The sequence below is a fragment of the Protopterus annectens genome, chromosome 11.part0, assembly GCF_019279795.1.
Source record: "Protopterus annectens isolate FY-2018-M chromosome 11.part0, PAN1.0, whole genome shotgun sequence".
Taxonomy (NCBI): domain Eukaryota; kingdom Metazoa; phylum Chordata; order Ceratodontiformes; family Protopteridae; genus Protopterus; species Protopterus annectens.
In genome coordinates this window covers 1,161,183,446-1,161,207,214 of record NC_056745.1, presented here as the reverse complement: position 1 = coordinate 1,161,207,214, position 23,769 = coordinate 1,161,183,446, and the positions used below count along the sequence as shown (strand labels likewise).

Genomic DNA, 23,769 nt, shown 5'->3' with positions numbered 1-23,769 from the left:
AGACCTTCTCACAGTACCACTACTGCATTACTCTCCTTTACTAATGCTATCAACCATAACCGTAACAACACTAATCTATCATCTTCTATCTTCATAGATCTTTCAAAAGCTTTCGACATGGTTAATCATAAACTTCTTCTGCACATACTAAAATCTCTTTCAATTCATCCTTCTTCCTTATCCTGGTTTACATCTTACCTAGAAAACCGTCGGCAGGCAGTACTTTGGAAAAACTCATTATCTAATCTCCTTCCTATCTCTTTAGGTGTACCTCAAGGGTCTATCCTTGGCCCACTCCTATTTTATATATTTATTAACGACTTCCAGCCAGCTATTCCAAACACTACTTGCATACAATATGCAGAGGATTCCACTATAATCTGCACTGCTTCCTCTCAGACTGAACTCCTGTCACTTACCCAAGAAGCTTTGTCCACTGTTGAACACTGGTTCTCTGACCGTTGCCTACTCCTCAACCCCAAGAAAACAAAGTTGCTATTGTTCTCACCTACCCACAAATCAACCTTTCTTAACTTCTCTATTACTTCCTCTGATAACACTCTGATTTCTCCTGATTCTACTACAAAACTACTAGGAATAAATATTGACAACAATCTCAATTTTGATTCTCATATAAACAACACAATAAGAGTAATAAACAAAAAGATTGGTTCCCTTTATAGAATCAAACCATTCCTTACACCTGAAGCTCGGACCACCTTAGCTAGTTCTCACCTTATTTCTACCCTTCTATATGCTTCCCCTATTTATACCAATCTCTCTAAAAATAACCTCAAGAAACTTGCTACATCTTACCATAATATTGCTCGATTTGTCTCAGGATCCCTCTTCAGAACTCATCACTGTCTTAACCTAAAACAACTAGGCTGGCTTGAACTTCCTAACAGGCTCATTTATCAACAGCTCTTAACTACTCACAAAATTCTATATCAGCCTTCTAAAACACCAATTCTCTCTAACCTCATTACGCCTTATAATAACTTGAAACACCTACGCTCTTCAAACAAACTACTGGTTAATATTACCAAACCCAATAACTCTGCAGGTGACAGCCTTTTTTCAAACTCTGTTGGAAAAATGTGGAACAAACTGCCATCTGATATGTCATCTTTGTCTAGTCTTCCACTCTTTAAAAGACAGCTGAAAACACATCTCAATAAACACTGGCTTTATTCCTGTAACAACCCAGATTAACCTTCCTTGTTACTTTCCTCCTTAATTCCTCCTCACACATCATCCTATAGACATATGTAAAAAAAAAAATTTTTAATATTTTTATTATTTTCTTTTCACCTTTCTCCATGTTATATAGTTATATTTTTAGAATTTGTATAGCAAATATCTACTAAACTTTGTTTATGTAATTTCCTGCTATGACTATGCCTGTCTGCATGTGTATCTCATGTTCTGACTCAATGTGTTTATAATTTTTACCTTGTATTGCCTGTTTCTGTGAAGTACTTGTAATACCGTTGGAGCTTTTCTCCCTGGGCCTCCACTGAAAATGGACATATATCCAGCTAGACTAGCCCGGTCAACAAATGTAAAATAAAATAAAAATAAATAAACTTCTTAAGTTTATAAGAGCAATATATAAAATTTGTCTCTCTTTTGGGCCTTTGTTCCCCCCCCCCCCCATTATTTTAGGCTTTGACAAGATTTCTTGTGCTAATAGGTTGAGATATATGCCTGGAACTCCTATATCTCTGCAAATCCAAGATCTTATCCACTAGTAGAACAAGGGGCCTAAAACACCAAAAGATAAATAAAATACAGTGGAGGGATGGGTTTATAACCCAGTGTTTCACAAACCTCTGGGCTGTAAATTTCCCCTACATATTAAGCAGTACAACCCACTGTTTTCCTTTAAAAGGCACCTAGATGACTTAATTGGAAGCCACAAATTTACTCCAGAACTAACCAGTATGGCTGTCCTGGAGAATATAGCATGAAGGAAGGTACTGGCAAAGTGTGAATGGTCATAGGACTTGGTGGCCTTGGAATATCTACAGAATGAAAAATCTGTAAGATAGTTATTATAAACAGAATAAAGGGCAAAGTTAACTCACCAGTCAAGATGGCTTCATAGTGTGCCATGCAATATTATGTATTTATTTATTTTTTGTTAAATTGTTTGTTTGTTTGATAATTAATTTGTTTGTTAACTAGGTGGGTAAGATGGCCCAAAGGCCCTTTCCAGTCACAACGTGGGCTCAGGAGAGCAGACAAACATGCAATGTATTTGCAGTACAGCAAACAGTATAATATGAGTAAGGCATATTGATAAAGAATTATGCATAAAAAATTAGTAAGAAATGTCATACATGCAAAAGAAGAAAAGTAAACAAGTATAGTACACATATTGAATAAGAACTGTGTACAGCTTTGAGTTACTTTTTCTCATATTCAGTTTTTAAGTGCTACTTTGAGTAGAATCCACAGGTTTTGATCATAGAAATTTTAATGAATGTTAAAGGCTTTGCAGGTAAAAATGTTCAGAACATGGAATACCTTAAAGATGATATTTAACTGGTGAATTTTAAATATAAGACAAATGGCAGTTCTATACTGTACCATCTTGAAAACAGCATTAAGCAGTTTATATAAGTATATTTAACATTCCACCAAGGCTGTGCCACCTCAAATGATGATGTAATAGATTATGGGGAGACTGGGGATATGAAGGCAGCTTATGGGAAGCCTGGGGACATGGAGGTAGGTTATGGGGAGCCTGGGGACATGGAGGTAGGTTATGGGGAGACTGGGGACATGGAGGTAGGTTATGGGGAGACGAGCCTGGGGACATGGAGGTAGGTTATGGGGAGCCTGGGGACATGGAGGTAGGTTATGGGGAGCCTGGGGACATGGAGGTAGGTTATGGGGAGACTGGGGACATGGAGGTAGGTTATGGGGAGCCTGGGGATATGAAGGCAGGTTATGGGGAGCCTGGGGACATGGAGGTAGGTTATGGGGAGCCTGGGGACATGGAGGTAGGTTATGGGGAGACTGGGGACATGGAAGTAGGTTATGGGGAGCCTGGGGACATGGAGGTAGGTTATGGTGAGACTGGGGGTATGGAGGCAGGTTATGGAGAGACTGGGGACATGGAGGTAGGTTATGGGGAGCCTGGGGACATGGAGGTAGGCTATGGGGAGCCTGGGGATATAGAGGTAGGTTATGGGGAGACTGGGGACATGGAGGTAGGTTATGGGGAGCCTGGGGATATGAAGGCAGGTTATGGGGAGCCTGGGGACATGGAGGTAGGTTATGGAGAGACTGGGGACATGGAGGTAGGTTATGAGGAGCCTGGGGACATGGAGGTAGGTTATGGGGAGCCTGGGGACATGGAGGAAGGTTATGGGGAGACTGGGGACATGGAGGTAGGTTATGGGGAGCCTGGGGACATGGAGGCAGGTTATGGGGAGCCTGGGGACATGGAGGCAGGTTATGGGGAGCCTGGGGACATGGAGATAGGATATGGAGAGACTGGGGACATGGAGGTAGGTTATGGGGAGCCTGGGGACATGGAGGTATGTTATGGGGAGACTGAGGACATGAAGGCAGGTTATGGGGAGACTGGGGACAAGGAGGTAGGTTATGGGGAGACTGGGGACATGGAGGTAGGTTATGGGGAGCCTGGGGACATGGAGGTAGGTTATGGGGAGACGGGGGCATGGAGGTAGGTTATGGGGAGACTGGGGACATGGAGGTAGGTTATGGGGAGCCTGGGGACATGGAGACAGGTTATGGGGAGCCTGTGGACATGGAGGTAGGTTATGGGAAGACTAGGGACATGGAGAGCTCCAGTTTGTTTCTTTGCTTTGTTGTCTTCTTTGCAAGGGCTGCACTATTGCCTCACTACATGCACATTAGCAAAACCCACCAAGGGCCAGACACACAGGAGCTGTAGTATATATAATACACAAAACAAGGAAAGGGACTCCTGTTCCAAGAAAAAAAAATTCAAGAAGCAAACAAAATTATTCTTAAAATTGCAAAACCATTTAGAAATATTTATTTATTTATTTATTTTACATTTGTTGACCGGGATAGTCCGACTGGATACATGTCCATTTTCAGCGGAGGCCCGGGGAGAAAAGCTCCACAAAGGTATGAGACAATATAGTTACAAAACAGTGAAATAGTAATAAAAATAAAAATAAAAGAAAGGAAAAATAGGAAAATACAAATTACATAAAAATTAGTTACTATAACCTAACAGTTTAACTACAGTTCTTAATGCAATTATTAAAGTAGTGCAATAGGAAAATTGAGACAGATTTTAAAATATGGTTCCGGTGGTGAGCAGATAGTAGGCAGATGGATTAAAGGTCCCCTCTCAAGTTGTCCTAATGGTTTTGGATTAGTTATGGAGTAAGTGAGGCCTATGTTAAACGGATGGCATCTAATCTGGATATATGCATGGGCAGAGCCATTTCACCTTAAAATATTGTTTTAGAGTCTTTTTAAATTGATCAAGGGAGGAAATTAGCCTAAGGTTGTTGGGGAGGGAATTAGCTTTCCAGTGGTGTTAGCAAAGAGAGCTTCACCACCCATATTGTTGGATTTGGTGGTGTGGACAAGGTGTCTGTTGGAGGAGCGAAGGCAGCTTAGATTGGAGTAAGGAATAATTACATTACTCAGTGCAGGGTTTTATCAGGTTGTTTTAGGATTTTAAATGCTTCTGTGAGTTGGTTCAACTTGAGAAGATTGGCTAGTTCTAACCAGTCAAGTTTTTTCAGATTAAGGCAATGATGTGTTCTAAAGGGCAATCCAGTTACAAATTTGGCTATGTGATTATAAGAAGCAGAGAGTTTGTTCAATTCACATTTGTTAAGGTAAGAAAGAACAGGAGAGGCATATAGGAGAGTAGAAAGAAGGTGAGTACGGGCAATGGCTAGTTTGGCAAAAAGGGGTTAGAAAGTTCTTTATTCTGTATAAGGATCCAAGTTTCTTATTTACAGTCTTAATGGTTTGATTGATATGCATGTCAAATCTAAGTTTGTTGTCAATGACAACTCCTAGTAGTTTTGTATAGGAGTCGGGTGAGATGATGGTTCCATTATTAGATTGTATAGTGAGATGTGTGGGAGGAGGGTCAGGAGTGGGGAAAAGGAGAAGCAATTTGGTTTTGTTTGGGTTTTGGATGAGTTTACGCTCTGCAAGCCATTTTTCGACTGTAGTAAAGCAGAGTTGGGTGGCTACTTGTAAATTGGATAGAGAGACATCAGAGCATATTAGGGTTGAGTCGTCTGCATATTGGATACAGGTGGCTTTGGGGATGACTGAGTGTAGTTCATTTATGAAGACTGAAAAAAGAAGGGGTCCTAGAATAGAGCCTTGGGGAACGCCTATGGTATTAGGTAACAGGTGTGAGAGCTTATTGTGCCACTGGACTGCTTGTTGTCTTCCAGAGAGGTAAGCATGGAACCAATTGAGAGCTGAGCTATCTAGGTAAAGGGATTCCAATGTATGGAGAAGTAACTGGTGATTTACCATGTCAAAGGCCTTTGACAGGTCCAGAAAGAGGTCAGAGGATATTTTTTTATTATTCAGGTTTTGGTTAATTGTATCAGTAAAGGAGAGGAGAGCTGTGGTCATACTATGGTGAGGTCTGAAACCATGCTGGGAATTGGTCATAAGATTGTTCTGGGTGAGATAATGAATAAGTTGTTTATGGACACATCTTTCCATAATTTTGGCTAGCGGTGACAGTATGGCTATTGGTCTGTAGTTTGATAATTCTGTGGAGGCACCGCCTTTATGGAGTGGGATGACATAAGATATTTTCCATATAGAGGGGATTGTGGCCTCGGTTATGGCTCTATTGATTAGAATATGGGGACATGGTTTGCCATTGATTAGAATATGGGGACATGGATAAAAATATACTTAAAAATGATCTACAAACAAACATGAAAGCATGTTTCCTAAGCATAATATTGGCCTGCAGTGTGGGCATTATAGGTAAAACTTTCAAGGGGTGAAAAGGTCCTCCATCTGTGAGGTCTGGCTTTACCACACTTCCGGGTAGTTCACCATTTCCCCCAGAATAGCCATTCTGTTGAGCATTATTACTTACATAAAGTAAAATTCAAATTTTTATCTCCTTCTTCTGAGGGACTTTGCCCAATGGCTCCATTATCTGCAGTCAGTCAGCCCATTCTTTCCATACGAATAGCAGTTTCATGTCCTTGGACTAGACAAGTGTCCCACAGCTCATTTATTCCTGCCCAAGAAGCAATATTAACCCACGTATTTCTCTGGTGGCAAGAGTTGGGTGGTAGGAAGTGAGTCAACTAGCTGGTTGCTCAGACTTGCTTACCCCTAGGAAACCTGTGGACGTGTAGTAGCTGACTGGGAGAACAGGTGCGCATACTCGATCATACATATCCTGTTCCCCATGTCACCGAGAGGCCCTTACCTGGTGCAGAGCAAGTCAATATATCCACTATAGGCAGGTGATACCCTCAGTAACCAGTAGGTGTCACCAGTATTACAGACCTAACAGGCTGTCTCTCCAAAGATGAGTCAACTGGCATTGGCTGCTCAAGCTTCTCCTCCCCTGCCTGGTTCATCAGACACCAGTGCAGTTAATCAAACCTGCATTACCTGGTCTGTACTCAGAATGGGGAGGCTCATCCCTCTACACCATGGGGCCAGGTAAAGTAAATACATGTTTATAAACTGAAATATCAGTAAGCATCAAGATTCATTATCTCAACTTATATGCAAACGATACCTTTCTAAGGCTGTAGACCTCTTGAAAAGTGACCCCCTTTTTAATATTTTAATTCAACAGTTGCAAGAAAACATAAAGCTCTACAAGTACAATTTCTCAGCTGTTTTTGCCACTCCTTAATTATTTTTGTTATGTGAAGACTTGCTATTAAGTACTAATTTCAATTTCTAAAGAATGCAAGCTAATTGTGAAAATCAGTTCTAGCTTTGCACAGCATAGTACTTAAATGTTTCCTTTGTTACAAGATTCTTCCCTATTACAATGTTGAACAATACATATACCTTGGTTTTAGAAATTTATATTTGCATGTCATTTGGGTGTCACATTGAATTCTGCAACTCTGAGGTACTGCAATCATTTGTACTTGCTCAAATTTATTCTATCTATTTCTTTAGAGCTCCTTCAAATACCACCACAGTGATCCACATTGTGTACCTTCCTCCAGAGGCCAAGGGTGAGAATGTAAAATTTCGCTGGAAGCAGGAGTATTTGCATGCCAGTGAGCTGTATGAAGCATGCTGGGCCTTGGACAATATTCTGATCATCAACGCTGCTCACAGGCAGATTGTTCTGGAAGATAATCTGGATCCTGTTGACACTGGCAACTGGCTCTTCTTTCCTGGGGCAACTGTAAAAGTACGTACTGTTTTCATTCCTTCTTAAAAAAAAAAAAGGCTGAAGTACAATGAAGGACATTTAGGTCAGAAAACTGTAAATCAACAGCCTTTATTAAGGGATACTTCTTATTCCAGTAACACCATCTGGTAAGAAAAACCGACACATCAATTTCCTATTAAGTACCTGAGAAATTGGGTCCATTAAGATGAAATAAAATAACATTAGCACAGGAGGTAATACCCTTAAATATCATTCAATTTTTACACAGTCTAAAGGTGTGCGTATGTCAAAATAATATTAACAGTTAGTTCTGACATTGATAAACATTGCATGAGAATTGTTGCTTTAGTATGAGCAAGCTGATTTGCTGCAGTTTAAATGCAGCATGCTGTCCAAGACAGTTTGCAAACGATATAGTGCCTTATTGATTCCAGTCTTTTAATGAATACCTTAATTCTCTACTAAAACTCTTTCCTAGTATTTACCAGTGCACACTGATTTTCTTATCCTGAGTTTTTATAACAAGACCCACAATGAGTAAACATACTGTGCATCTTGCCAGCGGAACTAAATAGGACTTTGCATGTTATTTTTAGAAGACCTGCATTGTTATGATTTTATACTTTAGGTCTTATTAATAAGTGAGTTGAATGCATTTTGAAAGCAACAGCAGCAAACTTCAGTCAAAACTAAGCAGCGTGATTGCTGTTAAGTGGCAGAGTAGACTTTTTTTACACATTTCTGTTTCTGAAAGACACTCTCCTGTTGGCAAGTTGTTAACTCCCTTCATGTATTGAACATGCATTTCTGATATTTCACTCAGATGTGCATACATTAGTTCAATATTCAAATTAATCTTCACTTAATGTTTTCCTCATGACAGTTTATCTCCTTCCATTTGATCTTCACTTAATGTTTTCCTCATGACAGTTTATCTCCTTCCATTTGATTACTGCTTCAGACTGTATTTTGTCGTATGTATACTGATTCTGGTTGCTGTAAAACCACTTTGTTTTCTACCACTTTGAGTTTGTATATACTGTTTTAAGCTCAGGGGTGGAACCTGTAAATGGTCTAGAGATGGCAGTGTTCTATCCCAAATAAGAAATTAATTAATTAATAAACTGTGTCAGCAATGGATCAGTGAATGTACAGTACGTTTGACAAAAGCATTATAAACCTGTTTATGTTGACAAGACACCAAGTGGGAGAGATGAGAGTCCATGACAGTAGTCATCATGGTAAGACAGCACGGGAATAGTTTACAGGGCTTCACATACTTCCACTTGTGACTGCCAGGAGCAGTTGAAGGTCTTATTATGTTAAGCCTGGAGCAGGGTGCGATTCCACACATGAGCAGTGGTGTACTGGAGTGTAGATCACTCCATAGCTGAACCTTCCTCTTGATCCCTTTCTTTATAGGCAGCATTTCTGTGCCTTCTGCCATAAGAAGATAAGATTTACTCCCTTCCCTTCCCTTCGCATGGATGTGCTAGTATACTAACCCACTGAGAGTAACTGCCTTCCTCTAGCATGCTTGTGCTAGTATACTGACCCACTGAAATTAACTGCCTTCCTCTAGCATGCTTGTGCTAGTATACTAACCCACTGAGAGTAACTGCCTTCCTCTAGCATGCTTGTGCTAGTATACTGACCCACTGAGAGTAACTGCCTTCCTCTAGCATGCTTGTGCTAGTATATTGACCCATTGAGAGTAATTCCCTTCCTCTAGCATGGATGTGCTAGTATAGTGACTCATTGAAAGCAGCTCCCTTCCTCTAGCGTGGATGTGCTAGTATACTGACCCATTGAGAGCAACTCCCTTCCTCTAGCATAGATGTACTAGTATATTGACCCATTGAGAGCAACTCCCTTCCTCTAGCATAGATGTACTAGTATATTGACCCATTGAGAGTAATTCCCTTCCTCTAACATGGATGTGCTAGTATAGTGACTCATTGAAAGCAGCTCCCTTCCTCTAGCATGTATGTACTAGTGTATTGACCCATTGAGAGTAACTCCCTTCCTCTACTGTGGAAGTGCTAGTATATTAACTCATTTAGAGTAACTCCCTTCCTGTAGCATGGATGTGCTACTATACTGATCTGTTGAGAGTAACTCCCCTCCTCTAGCATGGATGTGCTGTTATACTGCCCCATTGCTCCAATCCCTCTCCAGCCAGCTACATCAGCACCCAGGCTGAACCCGAGTCACCTTGGCTGCAGTCAAGGCTCTGTCCACCTGTGCCACTGAACTGGTTAATTGTCATAGCTGATTTTGGTAATTATGCAGACTACTGCTGGACCTGCCCGAACCCCAGAGTCAGTTACTTGTTGTAGATGTAATATGGAGAACCAGACTGCTCAGCACTATCCTTATTTTCAATATTTAGCAAGAATTTATAGCATGTCATTTTAGGCAGATGTTTTATAGTAGCACGATACAAGATTGTGGAAAATGAAATTGGTAGTTATATCATGCATTTTAATAAAATGTATATCCTGCTACACGCCTTTTATTTTAAATGGTTTCAATCTGCTGATACAATGGTAAGAAAAACATGCCAGTACAATACCAACATATTTTCCTATGAAGCATATCACATTTGTAAGATCTGGTTTTATGTTAATTATGAAAAAGTGTCTAAAATCCACTTAATTAAGCTTCTATAATGAATGTTGCTAGATCCTAAACTATGCTCTGTAAGCTTAATAGTGTAAACGCTGTTCAAATATAGTTTGAATCCTGCTACACGCCTTTTATTTTAAATGGCTTCAATCTGCTGATACAATAGTAAGAAAAACATGCCAGTACAATACCAACATATTTTCCTATGAAGCATATCACATTTGTAAGATCTGGTTTTATGTTAATTATGAAAAAGTGTCTAAAATCCACTTAATTAAGCTTCTATAATGAATGTTGCTAGATCCTAAACTATGCTCTGTAAGCTTAATAGTGTAAACGCTGTTCAAATATAGTTATGATCTGTGCAGCAGTTTCACTAAAATAAAATTAAATAGTAATAAAAAGGTAGCTAGCTGAACAACAGATCTGATGGTGTAAAACAGCCCCACAGCTGAAGAGAGAAACATGCTGTTACTGTTCTTATTAGCCTGAATCCTGCATCGCATGATGCCACAGCATGGAACACAAAGAAGTAGAGTGAAACGGCTTTTTACTTTTAAATAATAAACCTAACCAAAGTTTTTATAGAATGGTTTTATTTACTGCATGCGTACTTCATTTTGTAATTAATATGTATACTGGAAGAAAACATGGTATCATGCCAAACACTGACATAGCACAAAATTACTGCTATAGCAAGATGCCAAATTAAGTAAATAACAGCCACTGTATACCTAAGTAAATGTTTTTTTAGATGTGTAATTCATTTTTTTGTGATTTCTTTCTTCTACTGTTGTGTCTTTGTAATCATACCAGCATCCAGGACTATGGTCTAATTTTACGTGGATTTTCAAAGCTGCAGCTTTTCAGTTCGAAGCAAAAATGTCTGTTAACTGGTTGACTGGAAGAGTTAGAATGTTATTTAACTAGTTGTCAATGTCACAATATATTACACGTAAAAAACTGTGTGAATGGATGTGGTATACTTCTGTCAAGAAAAGATCACTAAAGCCACTCCCTTACAACAAAATTCAGTTAAGTAGCATCAGGTGAAAAAATAAAATGAAAGGTGTATTACTCAGAGCTCACCATACCTCCCACGCAGAAGATGCAGAGGGAGAACTCTGAATTCCAACCCATTATACTCAACTCTTAGGTTGTCACATCTCCATGGGGAGCTAAACTCCCCTTTCCAAAACACCTTTTCACTTAGTTTCATTAGAGAAACAGGTTCTGAAATTCAGTTTGGATAAATGTTGTGTACCTCATGTGTTTATCTGCATAATATTTTTTATGCAAAATAATATTTCTAGAAAGTAGCATTTTTTTCAAAAGCATATGGATCTCAGTACATCACCTCATTTTCTATGTTGGTGGCCTCCAGCTGATTCTAACCCTCGTAGTATCAATTCTTAGCTCAAGAATTAAGGACAAAGCCAAGAATTATGGGGGACAAAGGCTCAAAATCAGGGACAATTTTAAATATTTCTCTTATATGTTTAAAAAGTTGCTAGAATAACAGGTGTCACATTTGCATGCATTTTCTGAAGGACATGGCATTTGTCATTATTTTGTGACTGCAATTTCCAAGAATTTGCCAGAAAACTGAAAATTATTTGAGAAACAAGGAAAATAGGCACAATCAGAGATATTCTGCAAAATCTATAACATTTGGGAGTGATGCTAACCATCACATCTAGACTGGCTGCAGTCTCTCTGGCTCACCCCTCTGGGTCTTTTATCCACTAAAGAAAGAGGTTTTAGTGGCTTTCCTTTGTCAGGCATCAAACAAGATTGAACATTAGTTTCCTGCATTTATAAGAAACTCCCCTTCCCCTGGCCTCAGCAGTAAGAGATGCTAACGTACTCGGATGCCCATTGTAGAGAAATATTGTGCACACAATGTAGGTCTTGTTCTGTGTTGCCTAGACTGAGTGTTGTACCAGTGCTATTGCCCCAGCCATAATGACAGAAATGCCACATCTAAGGCAATAATTCCTGTCTGAGTCTCCTTCATAAAGGACCCTGCTTCAGACCCTGGTACTCTAACTCACATACAAACCTGGATTATGAACATAATTTCAAACACAGATGACTGTACGTACAGCTCCCTTCTCAACTAAAATATCATTATATATGTTCAGATATTTTTATAGTCTGGCAGACTAGAATGATAAAACATTTGTATAAGAATATCTGCTTCTGTTGTATGCTTTGGAATTTTTATAAGTGGGAGATGGAACACCATTATAATTTAACCACTAATTTTTTTTTTTTTGTTTGTTTTTTGGATTCTGCTAAACTAAGCAGGGAAGTCATCTTAGACTTGTTCTCTTCATGTTTCAGAATTTTTACTATATTTGAATCTGATGAGGTCAGCAGATATGTATGCAGTCCTATGACTGCATACATATCTGCTGACCTCATCAGATATGTATGCAGTCCTATGACTGCAGTTCTATACATGTAATCAGTTTCAAGGAGGCCCAGACCTCCTTCAGAATAAGGAATATATAATCTTGGTATACACACTGATTTTTATATATCATATGAAAAGCTTGAAGCATGTTTCTTGTTTTCTTGTCTTACTGATCCAGTACATTTTGGGGCTAGTCAGTCACCCAAAAGCTGTAAGTTAGAATAGGAAGACAAAATTGGTTTATAGCTTGGACTTTCGTTCCTAAATGTCAGGGCTGTTTTCAGTATTAATTTTAGTCTTCTAAAATATTCCTTACTGAGTTTTGTTTGCATTTTTCATGCTTTATTGTTGATCCTTCATAATCTCCCAAATATTTATACACTTCCTCTTACTCAAGCTCCTTTATATCACATTCCTGTCCCAAGCTGATATTTCCTTGGTGCTGCAGATTTCCTGATTTAAATGTTGCTTTTGCACATTTATCAAGACAGACCAAATGACATTCTTGTATAATCTGAGAAAGTTTTAACCACTTGCAGTTGTGCTTTCAGCTCCTCATCTGATGAGGTATACAGTTTTAAGTCATCCACAAAAATAAGATGAGAAGTCTTTGCACTTGTTTTCTGGGAGCCAAATTGGAACAATGACCTGTTTAGTAGACAGCTTAATGGATTAAGGGCAAGACAAAAGAACAATGATGAATAACAGTCACCCTGGAATATCCCCCTTTGAATTTTTGTCCCTGGGATAATGATTTGTCCTTTATCACAGTGTAGCTGCAAAGTGATTTGTCACTGTTTCATGGTCCATCCATCCATTCACAACTCCTTTTTCCATTTTCGTACATGGGGTTGAGGTGTCACTTCAACAGTGACAACCCCCTAGAGTCCAGATTTACACCACTGGGTGGCTAGCTCTACTGTGGTCATTCTTCCACACCACACACCTGCACTCCTGCACTCCCACCAATGGCCAGTTTAGAGTGTCGAATCCACCTACTGCATGTCTTTGGAATGTGGGAGGAAACAGGAGCACCCAGAGGAAACACACATGAACACAGAGAGGACATGTAGACTCTGCACAGATGGCACCCCAGCTGAGAATCAAACTGGGAAAACTCTTGCTGTGAGGTGACAATGTTATCTGTGTGCCACTGTGCCACCCACACAGTAGATAGCATTGTTGCCTCATGGCTAGAGGTTCACTGGTTTGATTCTTGACTGAGGTAACTTGTGTGTGGAGTTTACATGTCCTCCATGTTTTTGAGTGGGTTTCCTCTGGATGCTCAGATTTCCTCTCACATTCCGAAGACATGTAGTAGGTGGATTAGACACCCTAAATAGTCCATAGTTCTGAGTGTGCGTGCAAGTGTGATGTGGAAAAACTACATTGGCAGGGCTAGCCCCCGGGAGTGTAAACCTTGGTTCTAGATGATTATCACTGTTTTATGGTCACTGTAATGTAACTTATCAATGTAAACATATCTTATGCCTTTGTAAGCACTCCTTTATCCATGAATGTGGGATGCTATCAAATGCATTTTGTAATCTATCCATGCCATACTTAGATTCTTCCCCTTTTACAATTCTCCATTATGATTTTATTTAACAACAAATTATCCTTTTTTCCATATGTCTTTCTTCTGACACCCTTCTGTTTTATTGCCACAGTTGAGTTTTCTTCTAAATGACTGTAAAACTCTATCAGCATCAAATCAACTGTATAGTTCATGCATCATCAGAAGGTAAGTTTTTCATTTACAGTTTTTAGAATAGCTTGCAAGTTCACTCCTGAGAATTATCATTTTTCCTGTTGTTAACCAGGTTGGTATCCATTCAGGGTGTGCATAAAAGTAGTTCTTACTCAGAGCTAAATATTTGTGTAAAGCTGCTAATATTTTATCCAGATGTTAGGTACTCCATCAGGGCCTAGGGTTTTCCATTTAAGAGCTTTTCTTAATTTAATTTCAATTTCTCTGGTCGTTACTTCATCCCATTTCATATCCTGTATATTTTAACCTCTTCCTGTTTCTTTTACTTCTATCCATTCAGCATCTTTATTATGTTCCACAAGGTCTTCATTGATATTTCACCATAATGTGTCTATTTCTTCTTTTTTGGTGGTGTTTCTATTCCTTTTGCTTTGTATCCCAGTTCTCTACAAAACCTTTTTGGGTCATCAGTGAATTGCTTATTTTGTATTTTCCTTTATATTTATCTGCATATCTTCTAAGTTCATATGTTCATAGGAGATTACTAGACTGATGTCTCAAGAGCACTTACAAGACTAGTTTTACCCAGATTTTAGCCAATTTTCTCTTCCTAGAGGAAAGATAATAAGGCTCAGCAAGTGGGAATTTGACAATTTTTACAGACTTCCTAAGGGGCATGGGCACCACCCCATCATGTTTTTCTGCTTGTGCTGATATCTTTAGTTTATTATTTGCAATAGTGTAAAATAGATCTGGGTCTGTTGTAATGCTCTGCATAGCTTTTATAAGATCTATCTTTCTAAGTATTTTTGTTGATCTGTTCCCTCTTCTATACTCTTCTAACCATGAAACTTCCTTTCTTAATCACTTTATACTTTTCTCTATTTAATACTTCCATGATTGCATTTGATTTCTTCCCTTCCTTTCCCTTATTGCCCTGTATTTTTGTGGTAAGATATTATCTGTTATTAATTTAACTGCAGCATAATATATCCTATTTACTTCTGTTATGTCCTATGAATTTCTATTAATAGTGTTGATTCCCATGTTCATATTTTTTTGTCAGGCTTCTAACATTTTGGGCCTTGCTGACTTTCTGTAAATTTCTTTTGTCAAACTTTATATATCTATGCTTCTTTTTCCAAAGGACCCAAGGTTGTTTGGTCTATGTTATTCATGAAGCAGTTGTATTAATGTACACAAATTTGTATTTGAAGCTTTTGACAATATATTCAAGCAAGTATTTTTCTTTCCTGTAATTTTCTATAATTCCTCTCTTAATCTTTTTGAATATCTCCTGTCTGGAAATTCTGGCTTCATGCATAATAGTAACAATAGCTCATTTCTTTCTTATCCTCAATAGTCCACTCTATCATCCTTATGGCTCTATTTTGGCCTGTCAAATTTTGTGTTTTTTGTGAACTACTGCCTCCTTCTACAACGGGGAGGGGGGCATCCTCCCACTGAGCCTGATCTAATCTCATTGTAGGAATCTTTCCATGTCTTGAAGATTCTACACTGTCATTTTTCCAGTCCCTGGCATCAGTATGCCTACTAGGATTGGGCAATTTTTTATCCTAGGACTTGTGCACCCAGATCTCTTTTTTTTTATTCTTAACCTACTTTAGTCCATGTTATATGCCATATAAATTATAGTCTATATATCTAGTTTGTCTTGGTGAGATTTTGTAAAAACAGGGTCCACCTCATGAAGGTACTCACCAGGACTTGATGAATTCAGTTCCAGCAATACTACTCTCTTTTGCTTGCTGATTTTATCATCTTTCCATCCAGACCCCCAACTCACCGTTGTATTAAACAAGGCTGATGAAGTTCAGATCTGGCAAAGTAGTCCAATGCCTTAAGCAGAATAATATGACTAAAAGGATCTGATTTAATAATTTGCATCTGCTTAATCTTTACATCTGTATTGCCAATAACATAGTGCATGTTTTGCTTTGTTGACAATAATTTGGATAGATATTTAATATCTAATAGTTAATATTAGATGTGTGAACATTACATCTCATTTATCTTTTTATACTAAATTATTTATTACTGCTTTTACATTGTGGGTGATAGTATATACAACACAATTGTACATACAATCTGCACAATTCTTAATGCATAGATCACATATGTAATTATTTGTATATTTTTTAAATGGACGTTGTTTCTACTAGCTCAACAATAGCATTTAACTACATCTCTTCTTCACCATTGGATTGCATTTACATATTGAAGATTCACGTTATGCATGAGATAGGCAGACATAACCAAACAGACTCAGACCCATTGATTAGTACACAGCAGCTGTCATACATATGTAGGTGGTGCCTTTCCTCATGGTTTACACATTATCTTATGTGTATAACATGCATTGGCATAATCTGACTCTCCAAATTGAACAATATTGTATAAGCACCAAAAAGGCTATTAGCGTGGCTATTCATGCTGGCACCACCGGGAGGAGGATGACTACATTAGCATGGCTGGTAATTCCAGTTATATGTATAGGTATGTGCATACAGCAGATGTATCACGATACCTGTGTATTTATCCTGCATTGTCTTTACTAGTTATCGTGTACTTTTGTAAATGAAAAGGGAGACAGGCATACATTTACCACTGTACAAAACCATGAATACAAATGCTTTTATTACAGTTCAGTCTTGGTTTTGTAAACTGGAAATTAAAACATTAGTTACTTTCACTCAAAGAAATATGCACACTTAAAAGATACATTCCTGAGTTTTAGCCTGTCGATGGCTTCCTTTCTCAGTCACTGCAGTGATCTGGTATATGAGTCATATCATATGAAATACAATGCAAATGTATCTCGGGGCCATTTATACATTACCATTACCAGTCCATAGACTGTATCTTGTTTTTCAAATGTCACATTTTATTTAACTATTGTAACAAGAGTATTTTGCTGAGATTACTGTTAACATTTATGGCTAACAGTGTTGCATGCAAGAGTAAATGTTAACCAAAGTATCCTTCTCATCAATCTTTAACTGTCTGTTAACATATTTCTACTCCTGAAAATGTTTTTATACTTACCGTTGGTAATACTGCTCTATGCATGTCTTTACTTTTTCCTCCCAATGTCTTTTCGCTCTGCCGTTATTCTACTGTGGTTGATATTGCGATCTCACAGTGTAGTGGTCAGACTGATGGTTGGATGGGGGGTTAGCAGACATATGTATGCCCATACTTTCTTTCCAAGTCACAGTGTAGTGGTCAGACTGATGGTTGGATGGGGGGTTAGCAGACATATGTATGCCCATACTTTCTTTCCAAGTCACAGTGTAGTGGTCAGACTGATGGTTGGATGGGGGGTTAGCACACATATGTATGCCCATACTTTCTTTCCAAGTCACAGTGTAGTGGTCAGACTGATGGTTGGATGGGGGGTTAGCAGACATATGTATGCCCATACTTTCTTTCCAAGTCACAGTGTAGTGGTCAGACTGATGGTTGGATGGGGGTTAGCACACATATGTATGCCCATACTTTCTTTCCAAGTCACAGTGTAGTGGTCAGACTGATGGTTGGATGGGGGGTTAGCACACATATGTATGCCCATACTTTCTTTCCAAGTCACAGTGTAGTGGTCAGACTGATGGTTGGATGGGGGGTTAGCACACATATGTATGCCCATACTTTCTTTCCAAGTCACAGTGTAGTGGTCAGACTGATGGTTGGATGGGGGTTAGCACACATATGTATGCCCATACTTTCTTTCCAAGTCACAGTGTAGTGGTCAGACTGATGGTTGGATGGGGGTTAGCACACATATGTATGCCCATACTTTCTTTCCAAGTCACAGTGTAGTGGTCAGACTGATGGTTGGATGGGGGGTTAGCACACATATGTATGCCCATACTTTCTTTCCAAGTCACAGTGTAGTGGTCAGACTGATGGTTGGATGGGGGTTAGCACACATATGTATGCCCATACTTTCTTTCCAAGTCACAGTGTAGTGGTCAGACTGATGGTTGGATGGGGGTTAGCACACATATGTATGCCCATACTTTCTTTCCAAGTCACAGTGTAGTGGTCAGACTGATGGTTGGATGGGGGTTAGCACACATATGTATGCCCATACTTTCTTTCCAAGTCACAGTGTAGTGGTCAGACTGATGGTTGGATGGGGGGTTAGCACACATATGTATGCCCATACTTTCTTTCCAAGTCGGATCCCGTACTGTTGTAACATAACCCTTCCTTTCCTTTATTTAACTTTGTTACATTGGTTGTGTGCTGCCACCTTCAAAGCTCCTGCTCTGCATTTGTACAAAATGGCAGGTCTCCTACAAAATGGCAGGTCTCCTAACTGTTTAACTTATCCCAAGAATACATTTCTGCACTGTTACAGTAGTTTGCCTTTTACAACAATGATCTACAGCTGAGCTGGCTGCTCAAACTCTACTTTTACAGAAAGTAAGGACTGATTCAGCTGTCTCTATCTCTCTACCTACATGCTTTCCCATTGTTTATGTTCTACATGTTTTCTTTTTTCATTTTTGTTTTTCAGTCAATTTAACTTTGGTAAACTTCTTCCATATTTCCCACCTTCTACGTTATCCTCCTGCTTTCTGCTCCTCTCCTGTTCAACTGCTCCCCCTTCTTATTTCTCCCTACTCTGTCTTTTCTCTAGCACTATTATATATTTCTATCCTTGCTATCCCTTTGGCATGCCTTCATTTCTCCCTTCTAGCTTTTCAGTTCTTCTCCTCCCAGTTCTTCTAACACCTGAGCTGCATCTCCTCCCTTTCTTTCTGTTAACAATGCTTACTTGACTCTTACTATTTGTTTACACTGAGAAGCCGGGCTCCCCTACTCCACTTCTTGCTACACTTGCCTCTACCCAGCTCCCCAACCCTTTCCACATTCCCATCAACCCCCAAATCATTTCCTTTATGTTTTCTTTACTACTAACCTGCCTTCTCCAGGTGATTACTCAGTATGGTCACCTACCTTCAAACTCTATCACTACTACTACTTTCTTTATCCATCCACATACAACATTGAATCATTCATCCTACATCTGTAACAACTTTTGCAATCTGCCACTTCTGTTACACCTGTTCTATATGTACCACCTATATTCAAACCAATAGTACTCATTTAAATATTGTTTTCCTATGTTCTGGCTTTCTGGCCAGCAGCATACTGCCATTACAACTCTGAGTAATAATCCTTTACCCCATCCTATTATCCTATTGTCTCATCTAGTTCTGCATTTCTACATTTCTTATCTACCTGTGTAAAGTCCCACACTTTCCCCTTTCTATAATGAATGCTTTTCTGTTCACTCACTATATTTCCGTTTACTGCCACAGCATTTACTTATTCTCAGTACAAGGTCAACCTATCACAAACACCGCTATTTACTCCACATGCTCATGCCACTAAGCTAATATATATATATATATATATATATATATATATATATATATATATATATATATATTTGTATATGTATGCATGGGTCCTTATCACAAGTACGAAAGCTCACAAGAGTGAATGTCAAAAGACTGAACCAGGAACATCAAAAATCCGGAAGGTCGGAAAATAAAAACATATCATCTGCATTTGAGCAAGTCCCCCTGCACCCCCCTTGTCCCCATATCCCCTAATAATTATGTATACAAACTTCAAGATTGCACTACAATGGGGAAAGGAGCAAAACCAAATCCCAACTGTACTTCAGTCCTGCACAAACAAGTTCTTTGCTGTTCAGTCTTCCAAGTTTTCAGTGTTCACATTTTTTTTTTTTTGTCATTTGCTTTTGTGAGCTTTTGTCTTTCTGATATTGACCCTATATAGATATATATATATATATATATATATATATATATATATATATATATATATATCTTGTGGACCTCCTATTTTCTCTCTGCATATCCCCTTAATAAGAAATCTCTAAGTATTTCTTCTCACTTGCTTCATTCTTATAACATATTCAACTTTATCAAAAGGCTACAGCAGGCCATAATCATATTCTCCACTTTTCTGTTGTTACCTCGTTATCATTTGGTAATATGTATTCCACCCCTGGACCTCTCCTGCCTTCTTCACTCACAATCAATTGTAATATGAACATCTCTAGCAACTTCTTTGGCACTTGCAGCATCATTAATAAATGGCCCCAACTTGAGTGCCGGACACAGCTAAACCCTTCAAAAATAATAGCTATCACTAAATCAACTACCAATCATTAGCGGACCGGAGTTCCGCTGTGGTGACCCCTAACTGGGAAAAGTCGAAGGACACAAACAAAGTGAATCCTGGCTAAAGGACATGTCTCATTTTCCACAGTGTTTCTCTTCCAATTATACAATATTTCCCAGCTATAGATCAGTGTGTGTGTATCTACCTTTAAGAAGCTATCCAATGGCTTGCCCAAATGTATAAATACTGAGCATGTGCAAGCCTGACTGCCATTTTGTAGTTAGGTGTTGAGAAATAAGCATGTAGCTATGTAAAGTCTGTCTGTTAACCAATTTGTTTGTATTTTATGATGTTGCTATCCATCCTGATGTGTTTCTTTGCATTAAAGCATCTAAACGAAATGCCCCACCTGCTTATCATCTATGTTAGAGAGGGATGAGTGACATGGTGCCAGAAGTGGCATGTCTAAAGGACATGATGTTAGAGGTGGCATGGCTAAAATGACTTAAGGCACTTGCTTGCAATTGGCGAAATATACAGGAGTGAATCATCCCTACAATGTACATACTTCACAAAACAGGTCAGAAATGAATTTCAGATATTAAAACTTGCTCAGCACTATTTCTTATTCACAAAATATGAAATGAGGCACACAGAACATTCTAAATGATATTTGCATAAACTGATATGTATGATATTGATAAAAATATTTGAATTGCTATGGAAAATGAAAATAAAATCCGAATTGCATAAAACGAATAAAATAAGGGGAAACGACCACATTTTTCAATACATGCTTAGTGAATCCATATTTTTGGTATTAATCAAGAATCATCAGAAGTGTATAATGTGTTTGGATGTTTGTGCAGTGCTACAGTAAAGTTATTTCGCAAAAATACAGCATTACATAGCATATTTACAAAGTACAGTATTTCAAAGAGTTTATTGTGCATTTGAATGCTATTACAATCTCACAGAACAGTTTGCTTGTTACAAGGGCCATATTTTTAGTGTATGCACAAACACATACTTTGTGGGCATGGCAGATGTCTTTTGAAAACCCAGTGCACTTGTGTTTGACAGTAATACTGCTGAGAACTGAAGAGTGTTTGAGCAAGAGTACGACATTTTCATACAGCCTGCATTTTCTGATAAAGATGACTGAACAAAGGCATTTATTCTGCTTAATCTAGCTGGGTCAGAAGCTGTTGAAAGTTAATGTTCATTTGTGTATGCATCTGCTATATATACAGGAGAGCGAGAAAAACGTCATATTGTTGCACTGTTTGAGTCAAGGGAGGACCGGAGTGCTTGAAACATAAATTCAGAGAAATGTCTAACCCCCAGACAAATGTTACTATGGAAAGGCACTTATAGGTTCATAGGTTCATAGGTTGATAATAGGCTATCTGCCCTAGGGCATTTACAAGCCTAGCCAGAGTGTGTTTGGCTTTCGCCACCCTTTTTGATTTGTAGACTGTGCCTATGAATAGTAGGTCACAGAATATGGTCCCTTTACGTTAGTTACTTTACACAAGGGATCAAAAGCCTGGTGAAACATTTGCAGCATATGTAACAGACCTGAAAAGTAAGGCTAAAGCATGCAGATTTGGTGATTTAAGGGATGAGTTAATAAAGGACAGGCTTGTGTGTGGTATATATGCTGTGAGAAAAATTTTGGTTCATGACAGTGATTTAACTTTGAATAAGGCCATTGAGATTTGTCAGATATATGAGCTCACAGAAAAGCACTCAAATATACTTACAAATGAGAGTAGCTCTAGAAGGCACAGTGACAAAGCTCATGTTGATATTATGCAGCAGGTGGTAAAAAGAAACAGGCCCAAGTACATGGCAACAACTGTAGCCCCTGCAACACTCACTGGTAAACCCCAAAACTTTCTAGCAAATTCCAGAGTTCGCACAGCCTCAGTAAAGCATAAGAGTGAGTCAGCAAACTGAAAGCATGGGCCTCAACCTAGTTTCATTGCCAACTCTTGTCATGAATCTAAAAGGGAGAATTGTTTAACTTTTGGTCAGCAATGCCACAAATGCAATAGGTGGAATCATTTCAATATATTTTGTAAATCAAAAGGCCCACATTATTTTATTAAGAGGGGACAATTTAAGAAACGAGTTGATCGATTAGAAAGCTGTAACCCTACTCTTTATGTTCATGGTGTGTCAGTGCTTCATGAAAAAGTCAGTGCACTAGATTTAAGGTCAAAGAATGAAGTATTTGCTACAGTTCAGATTTATTTATTTATTTTACATTTGTTAACTGGGATTGGCTGACTGAGCAAAGGCCCCTTTTCAGCAGAGACCCAGTGATAAAAGCTCCAAAACATAGTTACAAAACATATAACCATTACAAACACAGTTTAACATTATAATCATTCATAATAAAACTTGTAGAACAGTTATCATATATATGCAGTTACAATTATCTGTAAAAATGTTATGAAGAATACTGCGGCAGAAGGAAAGGAAATAGTGTTAGGTAAAAAATGATGAAGCAGACTAGTTTAAGTTGTAAATGTTTTGGTATAGAGGAGAAGAAATGATGGTAAAACAGAGGAAGTTAAGTCTGTTATTTAGTGAAGGTATATTCAAGGAGGCTGAGAACAGGTACAAATCCAATGACTTTTTAAGTACTCTTTAGTGCTAGTTTGAATACTTTAGGATGTGAAAGTGATCTAACCTCATGTGGGAGTTTGTTCCAAACAATAGAGGGATGGTAGCTGTATGTAATGGCTCCTATTTTGGATTTGGGCTTGTAGATTTGTAAAAGGTCTTGGGTGGAGCTCCTGAGTAGTCTGGATGGGACATAGTTAGAGATTATGGTGCCTAGTGCTGGATAGTAGGATGGTGAATAAATAATGGAGTGTATAATTTGGAGCTGAGAGAGTAGTAGGAGGTGTGGTAGTTCTAGCCAGTTTAGATGTTTGAGGGAGATACAGTGGTGAGATTTGTAGGTTTGTTGTGCAGCAAATCTGGCTATTTTGTGATAGGTTGATTCGAGTTTGCTAAGTAAGGTGGAGTTAAGATTTGTGAGTATTTGGGAGCAGTATGTTAGGCATGGCAAAAGATAAGTGGTTCTAGATTCAGGGGTTAGGAATTGTTTATTTCTGTAGAGAAGTCCTAGTTTTTGATGGGTTTTCCTGATACAGTTATTTATATGGAGGTCGAATTTTAGCTGATCATCAATGGTTACACCAATGAGTGTAGTACTAGAGTTAGCAACTATGAGAGTGTGATTTAGTGATTTTATTTAAATATTAGATAAATGGAAAACCTATAGAGCTCAAAGTTGACACAGGTTCAAAGTGCAATGTTACGTCAGCAGAAACATTTGCTAGAGTGTGTATTGGTGGAAGGCTTGATTTGGCAAGGTATGTGAAGTTTGTTGCTTATGGAGGTGAAGAAATTCAGACTGAAGGCTCA

General features: G+C 38.6%; 1 protein-coding gene across 4 annotated transcripts in view; it reads left to right on the top strand.

The window, feature by feature from the left end:
- The window catches only part of RELN (reelin), a 3,085,913-nt gene that overhangs the window by 1,314,673 nt on the left and 1,747,471 nt on the right, over positions 1-23,769 (top strand). For all 4 annotated transcript variants that reach the window (XM_044088524.1, XM_044088525.1, XM_044088522.1 and 1 more), the window contains exon 10: positions 7,159-7,399. In XM_044088524.1, coding sequence (XP_043944459.1) covers positions 7,159-7,399 — 241 coding nt within the window. The remainder of the gene's footprint in view (positions 1-7,158; positions 7,400-23,769) is intronic.